The sequence below is a fragment of the Nannospalax galili genome, unplaced genomic scaffold, assembly GCF_000622305.1.
Source record: "Nannospalax galili isolate Female #2095 unplaced genomic scaffold, S.galili_v1.0 scaffold639, whole genome shotgun sequence".
In the NCBI taxonomy this organism is placed as follows: Eukaryota; Metazoa; Chordata; class Mammalia; order Rodentia; family Spalacidae; genus Nannospalax; species Nannospalax galili.
The window spans coordinates 1,438,784-1,448,247 of NW_008344644.1; the positions used below are offsets into that span (position 1 = coordinate 1,438,784).

The 9,464-nt window shown below is 38.5% G+C and overlaps 1 protein-coding gene across 1 annotated transcript in view; it reads right to left on the minus strand.

Annotated features, from left to right (window-relative positions):
• Nucleotides 1-369: 369 nt before the first annotated feature.
• Alkal1 (ALK and LTK ligand 1) overlaps nucleotides 370-9,464 on the minus strand; it is a 24,681-nt gene continuing 15,586 nt past the window's right edge. The window contains exons 2-5 of the mRNA XM_008840905.3: nucleotides 5,684-5,737; nucleotides 4,118-4,198; nucleotides 2,834-2,910; nucleotides 370-390 (exon numbers count right to left, since the gene is read on the minus strand). Of these exons, the coding sequence (XP_008839127.1) occupies nucleotides 2,846-2,910; nucleotides 4,118-4,198; nucleotides 5,684-5,737 (200 nt within the window). The 3' untranslated portion in view covers nucleotides 370-390; nucleotides 2,834-2,845. The remainder of the gene's footprint in view (nucleotides 391-2,833; nucleotides 2,911-4,117; nucleotides 4,199-5,683; nucleotides 5,738-9,464) is intronic.

Consider the following 9,464-nt stretch of genomic DNA (forward strand, 5'->3'; position numbering starts at 1 on the left):
CAGAAAAGTGAACACAGTATATGAATATTTGACAAACCACCAAAATTCATATACAAAAAACATTATTTCTCACTGGTACTGAGTTATAATTTGCATTTTAAAATGTTTACTATGGACTGTTAACCATATAAAAATAATATTCCTGGCAAAAATAAAGTGCAATTTTAAATATTCTATTTACAATGTGTGATTGAAAGTCTGTTTGAAAAACTGTGGATTCTCATATACACAAAGGTAAAGTCAGGAAGGCTTCATTCTCCTGCCAGATGCCACTATCATTCCTGGAGATGGTTTTACTCAGGTTCATACCAAACCAAAAGTCGCATTTTTACATTTAATCTTATTCCAGGCACTTTTTCTTCAAATTAGATTTGCATCTTTATAAAATGTCTGTGGGGAAAAGGGGAATAAAGATAATAACAACCTGTTTTTTAACATTCATAAAAAATATACTTTAGTTACATTTCCTATTACTTTTCTGATGAATGAATTCTAAGAAGGCAGGCTGATATGTGAAGGAGAGGATTTTGCAGAAATGAAAAATGATGATCTTCCTATTAAAGTGTTATAATACCAAAACATAATCAAAAATGAATTTGACAGCATATAAATAAAGCACAAAATATTCTTAAAGTTTATTAAACTGGAATATAGTGATTATAATATCTTGTTGAATAATCAAAAACAGACTCTATGACAGAATGTTACAGGAGAAATCACTGAAACTCAAAGATCTACAATTTCACTTTTTTGGTTTTGTTTTGATGTTTTTAGAGAAGGTCTCATGACTAAACTTTACAATTTAAAATAGTCCAAGAAGAAGGTAGTTTGTGCATGATATTTTACCCTTTTTATTTTTGGAGGTTTTGAGTAGCAGATCTAGGACCTCACGCATACTAATACATGCTCTACCATTAAACTATATCCTGAGTCCCATGTTTTAAACTATAATACAGTGTTGTGGGAAAGACTATTCCAGTTATTATGTTGACATAAAGACATTCATATAAGTTTACTCATGTACATAAGGTATATTAGAAACCAAGAAAGAATGTGGATTGAAGTAGGCCATTTTACTAGCCAGATGAATTTTCTCATTTATTCATGCTTTAGAAAGCCAGAAGAGTTGAGACAGACTGAAAGGAGCTGACTCGCCACTGAATACTAAAATGATTTAGCTCATTTTCTTCATGTAACATAAATGAAAATTTTTAATGTAGTGGCTGTAAATATTCTGAATTAACAATGCCAATTATTTCTAGTTTGTAATTTCAGCTTTAAAATAATAAGAATAGCAACAACAGAAACAAAAAAGAGCCAACTCAGTTACCACACGCAATCATAATTTGGGCATTTTGCATGAGAGTGCTATGTTTGGAATTACAAATGTCAACGGACAACACAGGATTGTCTTGGCAAAAATCTATGAGATGAGTCAAGTAAGCCCCTCTGAAATTATTTGACCAGTGTAAAAATGTTCAGGGGCATTTCTAGACTATAGGTCCTCCGTGACTTCCATCCCCACCTTCTCAACCGGAAGAACATGGTTCTTTAAAGGACCTTGTCCGTGGTACTGAAATTCTGACCCCAAAATGTTGACTTTGTACCAACACTGAAAAAGAGCTCAGACTGGGGGGGAGGAGGGAGTATTTTGTTGAATAATCAAAAGCAGACATTTTCACAGACTATTACAGAAGAAATCGCTGAAACTCAAAGATCTACCATTTTACATTTTTGGTAAAATTGCAAAGAATTGCAATGAAATGAATTTCTCCCAAAGTTTCATACAGATTCTACTTTCATGAATCAGTATTATAATTTATATTGAATTTTTACGATTACATAAATATCATATTTATTCCCTTTGGGATCCTAAGATAATTGATCCAGAATAGAATTTCGAGTTTAATATTTCATTTTGTCAGGTAATGGGCTAGCATACGTGATAACTTCATGACTTCATATTCTTTGTATTTTTGTTTGTTTAGTTTTTTGTACAGGGTATAGAGGGTCTAGATATACAAATTGGTCTTGAATTTATTCTTGCCTCAAGTGCTGGAAATATGGGCACACACCACCATGCCCAGCTAATTGTTTTCTTTTTCTTCTACTTCACCACCATCCTATTTTCATGTATTCTGTGTAAATCAAAATGTAAGACCTAGTTTCATTTCCATTATATCTCTGACCACTTAAGAAAAGATAAACCTGTAAATAGTTTTATTCACCTGTGTCTATCTGCACAATAATAAAATGAGACTGAAGACCTGTGAACATTTCTTACATCATTAAGGTCTGTAAGACTGCCAAAGAACTATTTATCTTACTTGATACAATTACTTACAGGACATTTTAAATTACTGCAATAAAACAGTCAGTACATTTAGAACCAAGTTTGAACCAGAGTGAAAAATCCACAGATTAAGATCAGTAGGTGCTGTGCTGCTGTGCTAAGGCCAGTTCCCTGGCTTCTTATACTCTTCAAATTTCTTGATTTTTTTTTATTTTGGGAGGGGGGTTGTTTGTTAGTTTGGTTCAGGGAACAGGGTCTCACTAGGAAATAGCATAGGCCAGCTTCAAGCTCTCCTGGCTTAGCCTCTTGAATGCTGGAATTTGGGAACTACAGGAAAAAGTTTCCTAGGCCAGCCTGGTAGTGTATCTCAGTGATAGACCACTTGCCTAGTATATACAAATCCTTGCATTTGATTCCCACCACCAGAAAGGAGGAGGAAGAAAGAGTGGGCGGATGAGTGGGGAAGATGATAAAGGAAAGGAGGGGAAATAGACTCAGAATAAGAAAAATAAATAAATAAGCAAGCAAACAGATACTCACAAGGTAAGTCTCCTAAGTCTGGGAACACAGAGGACTCACTGCCAATCTTGTCAGCAATCTAGCACATCTCTTGTAATCTATGCAAACCATTTAAAGGTAAATGATACATATAGTTACTATACGTGTTTAATTACTATCTTAATTCATCTAACAGTCACAGTTTTTAAAGCACTTAACATAACAAGTTCTTCAAATGAGTTTTCTCTTTAATTCCTCTGATAATGTAGGAAAACATATCTTCCCTTTAGAGATGAGAAAACAACTCGAAGTAGGACTTATCCCACAGGTACTGAATGATTTAGTTCCAAAGACTGCTCCTTTCTACCACACTACTGCTGTTTGGTGAGTTTTGTGCTTAATTGATGTGCTAGTTTTCCCTAGTCATTAGATGTAAATTATTCTTGAAAAAATATAAAAATCTCAGCCAGTCATGGTGGTGCTTTCCCTTAATCCCAGCACTCAGGAAGCAGAGGCAGACGTATCTCTCTGAGTCCAAGGCCAGCCTGGTCTACATAGTGAGCTCCAGGCCAGCTGGGGCTACAGAGAGACCTTGTCTCAAAAAGACCCCCTCCCAAAAGAAAGAAAGAAAAAAAATCGGACTCAACATCCTGAGTAAAATTAAATATTTCACAAGATGAGCCATCTCGTTGATAGGAAACAAAATTCTTAAAATTCATTTGCTTAAAAGGAAAGTTTAGATTTAGAAAGGAATTTAAAACAGCCAGCTCAGTTACCATACATTACCATAACTTGGGCATTTTAAATGATAGCACTTTAATACTATGTTTGGAATTATTATTAACTCCAGTAACAAATATTCCAGAAAGCTCATTACGCAACCTGAACACATCCTGTCATCATCCAGAAAACTCCAGCACTCACTGTACAAATGACATGATATAAAAAAAACATTTGCTTCAAAATAACTTCAGAGGAAACTGACTTCCACGTCATAGCCATCTCACTTTTTTGTTCATTTATATGAGAAAGTACTTTACTTATGCCAAGGAATTTGAATAATGATAAAAGGTTTTAATCCTGACAAACATTATGGTCTTTAAGGAAATCTGGCTATTTTGAGATTCGGATACATTCCCAACTAGAATGTGATCTCTTGTTCCTTATAGTTTCAACAATACACACAATCTTCAGCACTGTCAGGTTATAAATAGCACTCATGCAATGTTTAGTCTATTATGTCCCACCCGAAGACAGTTGAAGCTTAAAATGATATGCATTTATTGTTGGGTAAGGATTTTTCTAAAAACTTCCCAGGCAACTTACAAGCTGGTGTTGAGCAGTCCCGGGTATTGTAATAGAGTCGATGGAAATGTTTGCTACATTCAGCTGAAAATGTGACAGGCCCTAGAAGAGAGGGAAAGAATGCTTATTATAAACACAGGCATGTTTTCCAAACAAATAGCTAGTGCTTTATGGATGGAGATAATATAACTGTAGTTTACACCCTCTCTGCCCTTAAAAGAACTTGCCTAGCAGTGCCTCCCCTCGCCCAGACTCTGTGGGAGGTACTGAATTTTGATCTGTGAATAACAATCTAAATTCATTCCACATTCTCTGTATCTCAGATCATGGAACCTTCACATCCAATAGAACTCTAGAATAACTGAAAGGGAAACACTCCAGACAGAAGAAAAAGATCTGCGGAGAGCAAATCAAGGGGATGCGAAGAACACAAACCAAGTGACCTCTGTTCCTGCTCTCTGTTCCTCTGATTTTTTTTATTTAATAGGAAGTAATGTTTATATGAAATGACATTTTTTTCTTTTCTTCTAAATGAGAGTGGTGGGTGCACATTGGTGTAAAGAGGGCAGGCCCTTGAGATGCCACTGAAACATTCCCTTCCCTGGAGGAAAGGTTTCTGTGGAGGTGGGAGAAGTAGGAGAGTCCACAGTCAGGCCACCGACACTTAGTGTAACCCCTTTTTATCTCTATTTGATCCTCATAACCATCATTTGAAAGTTAATTAACAACCAGATCCAGTTGTGTAGGTCTGTAAATCTAGTGCTTGAGAGAAAGAGAGACAGACAGACAGACAGACAGGACGATCAGGGGTTTAAGCCTCATTAAATCAGACCTTTGTCTCAAAAACATCAAAACAAATTAATTTCAATAAATTAATTAACAAATATGACTCCCAAATTTGATTAAGTGGAAAAGTCACGTAGGAAAACTACCTTTCCTCAATTACAGGCCTGTGAGGAGCTGAAGACATGACTCAGTGGTTGAGAACACTAGCTGTTCTTCCAGAGAACCCATGTTCACTTCCCAGAACCCGCATGACAGATAAGAACTGTCTGTAGCTCCAATTCCAGGGTATCCAAAGTCCTCTTCTGACAGCTGGGAACACAGTCTAAATTCCTCAGTAATCCTCATCGAAGACTGTTTGTGATCTAGTTCTAGCCTATCCTTCTAGTCCACTGGCCAAATGCATCCCTTCCTAAACTCACCCACAGTCTACCCACACCACCTGCCTGTCCTGCTGCAAATGACACTACAAGCTTTTAAGCCCTGCTCAATGGGGTCCTCTAAACAGACTATCTCTCTCACCCTGAGAATCCTTCAAGCCCACCTTGGACATCATGTTTGCTGCACGTCTTCACAAGAGGTTCCCAGCCAAACCATTCATTTCCTGAGTATTCCTAAAACTTCGTTTATACCTATATTGCTTATCAAGGCTGGGGTACATTATGGTTCATACAAGGTCATAGCATTTGTCTACATACCCAGTAGCCTCTTCTAGACATTTATCTCCACAGTTCCATTATCCAATATTGTATTCTATATGAAATCTTTTTATGTAACTAAATCACTGGAATGCTGCATGCTTACCTGTGAAATGCTTTATGAATTTGTCTTTCAAGTTCAAATCTCTTGGGAATATTTCTGAAAAGGAAAGAAAAAAAAGACTGCAATTTCTAGGATAGAGTTCTACTATTAAATACAATTGCAAGGGTGGGAGAGGTAGACCAGTGATTAAGAGCACTTGCTGTGCTCCCAGCACCCCACAGTGGCTAACGATTCTCAATAACCCTAGTTCCAGGAGAACAAAAACCCTCTTCTGGCCTTAATGGGCACTGCATACATGTGGTACACTTACATACATGCAGGCAGAACACTCATACACATAAATTTTAAAAATTGTATATATATATATATATAATTATAAGCACTAAACACATAAATTCATGGCAGTTTATGTAGCTGATCCCAAATCCTTGATGTTAGCCCTAACCATTCCCTAAGGCTGCACTTTGGCAGCAGCTGTCTGGCCCGCCTTGTTCTCCTTATAATCCTTTTCCCCACAGCAGCCAGAGCAAGTAAGCTGAAATGTTCTTAGGTCACGGGACTCTCCTACTGAAAAGGCTTTAGCTCAAAATGAAATACAATATTTTTTTTGTCTTTTTGAAGCAGGGTCTCCCTGTAGCCCCAGCTGTCCTGGAACTCACTATGTAGACCAGGCTGGCCTTGAACTCACAGAGATCCGCCTGCCTCTGCCTCCCAAGTGCTACAGGCATGCGCCCCACGCCTGGCTGAAATACAATTTAAAGACTCAGACTCCACTGAAAACATGTCATCCAGAAAATGTAATTTATAGAAGCAACTGAGAGTACATACAGCTCATACACTAGAAAAGAGAGCAGTGAGCTTCAGGGTTTCTTTAAAAAAAAAGCACATTTACATTTATTATTTATTTATTTATTATTTATTGTGTGGCAAGGCATGTATATGGAAGTCAGAGGACAACTTGCTGGAGTTGGTTCTTTCCTTCCATGTGGGTCCTAGGGATGGAACTCAGGTCATTAAGCTTGGTGGCAAAAGCCTTTCCCTCCAACCGTGCCAACTGTACATTTAAACTTACAATATTTTTATTCCATACTAACTCCTGTTAACATACTATGATGCAACACGTAAGGCACATTTGTCACTGCCCCTCAGATGAGGCTGAGACATCACACGAATGAGTGCAACTTCATGGAGACTGAGCAGTGCTGAGGGAGCCTCGGAGGAACTCTGACAACCCTTTACAACCTGGAGGTTAATGTGGGCTGTGAGAAGTCCTCTAGCAGAGCACCTACCTACTGGTACTGGCAGCGTATCAGCTCAGCATGATTGTGAGGGAAGGCAGGAGTGCAGAGATCTGAGCCCCCACCCCATGTAACAGCGAACACATGCATTTTATTTTAATTTTTTAAAAGCATATTTTATCACTTTTATTTTATGTGTATGAGTGTATTGCCTGCATGTATGTAAAGGCACCCATGTTGCACAATGCCCGCAGAGGCCAGAAGAAGGTGTCAGATCCTCTGGAACTGGAGTTACAGACAGTTGTTAGCTGCCATGTTGATGCTGGGAGTCAAACCCAGGTCTTCTGCAAGAGTAGTCAGTGCTCTTGACCGCTGAGCCATCTCACCATCCCAACACCTGCATTTTATATACAGTTGAAAACTAATTGTTTAGGACTGGAGAGATGGCTCAGTGAGTGAGGGCACTTTTTGTGCAAGCACAAAGGCCTGAGTTTGAATCCCCAGTACCCATGTAAAAAGGTGGGCATTGTTGCATGAGCCCAGCACTGGGGGACAGAGACAGGCTCACTGGGAACTCACTAGCAGGCCAGCTAGCCTAAGCAAAGAGGCAAGCTTCTGAGTCAGTGAGAGACCCACCTTGAGGGAAGAAGACAAAGAGCAGTAGAGGAAGATGCCCAATGTCATTCTCTGGCTAACATATGCCCACACACCTGCACAATCATGTATGCCCCAAACACACATACACAATACACACTAAAATATAATCTGTATGCTGCAAATTACATATTTTCTAACAAAAATCTGCAAGCTTCTTAGAAGAGCTATAGAATCAGACTTTGGTTTTTATTGGAACGTGGTATGTTCAGAGCAGACTCTGTTCATATTCAATGTCCAGGCTGCTTAGGAGCTACAGAGGCAGAGCTGAGTAGTTGCAAGCACTTTCTCGAACTCTCCAAATAGAGTAATTAGATGCATTTTGCCTTAAGAAATGACAGTATATTGTGTGCCCTTCACATCTGCAGTTCATGCATCTTGGGATTCAGCTACCTACAGTCTGAATATGTTTGGGAGAAAGCTATGTCTATACCACACATGTGCAGACCTTTTCCTTGTCTTTATTCCCTAAACAATATTGTATAGGATTTATGTATACAACCTTTATACTGTATTCTATATTATGAGCAATCTAGAGATAATTTAAAGCATACAGGAGTCAGGTATAGGCTATATGCAAATACCATACCAAGTTATAGAACAGACTTGATTATCTATGGCTCTTGGTATTCACTGAGGACTCTGGAAGCAATCCCCCATGGATACCAGGGGGAAACTGCACTGTGTTTTAGTTTCCCAGGGCTGCCATAACAAAATTCCAGAAATTGGATGCCTTACATCACTAGAAACTTATTGTCTCATAATTCTGGAGGCTAGAAGTCTGAGATCAAGATGTGGGCTGGACAAGATGTCTGTGAAAGCTCAAGGGAAGGCTCTCCCCTAGCTGTTTCCAGTTTCTTGTGGTTCCTAGGAGCCCCTGGCATTCTGTGGCATCAACCAATCTCTCTTTTTGTCAACACACGGAGCCCTCCTGTATCTCTCTGTACGTTCACATGGTCATCATCTTATAAGGATTCGAGTCACAAAGAACTACGGGTCCTGTCTACCACACTATGACTTCATTTTAACTAATCACATATAACTAATCACATATCTATTTCTCAATAAGATCACATACCCCCTGGGTTATAGGGCTAGAACATATCTTTGGACTTTAAATTTATATGGAAATCTGAGTCCTCTAAACAAATAAATTGAAGTTTTATTAGGTGAAAGTCTATTACAATTCCTTTTGAAAGAGACCAGTATTTGTCAAATTGGCCAATGCATGCTGCAAAGACCCATTTGCAAAAGTGCCCCCAAATAAAGTACTTTTACCAACATCATCATTTCATTTTTTGACAGTTTCATACATTTATATCATGTACAACATGTTCTGAAAACACCACTCAGCTCCAGCTTGCTTCCATTACTTAAAAATGCTTTAGGAGCCAGGCATGGTGGCACATACCTTTAATCCCAGCACTTGGGAGGCAGAGGCAGGTGGATCTCTGTGACTTCAAGGCCAGCCTGGTCTACATAATGAGTTCCAGGACAGCTGGGGCAACAGGGAGACACTCTCAAAAAAAAAAATGCTTTAGGAACAGTATTTAAATTGTACTCATTTTCATAAAACTTTTGTCCAACATCAAGAGTGTTATTTTTTACAGGATTAGAGAGATGGCTCAATGGTGACGAGCACTAGCAGATGACGTGGGTTTGGTTCCCAGCACCTACATGGCAGCTCACAACTGTCTGTAACTCCAATTCCAGGGGATCTGACACCCATTTCTGGCCTCCATGGGCACTGCATGACACAGATGTATTTACATACATGGAAGCAAAACACTCATACACATAAAATTAAAAATAATAAAATATGATTTTTAAAAAAGAGTCCTATTTTCTATGAAACATCTTAAAAGATGTTCAACATCACTAATAATCAGGGAAATGCAAATTAAAACCACTTTAAGATTTCACCTTACCCC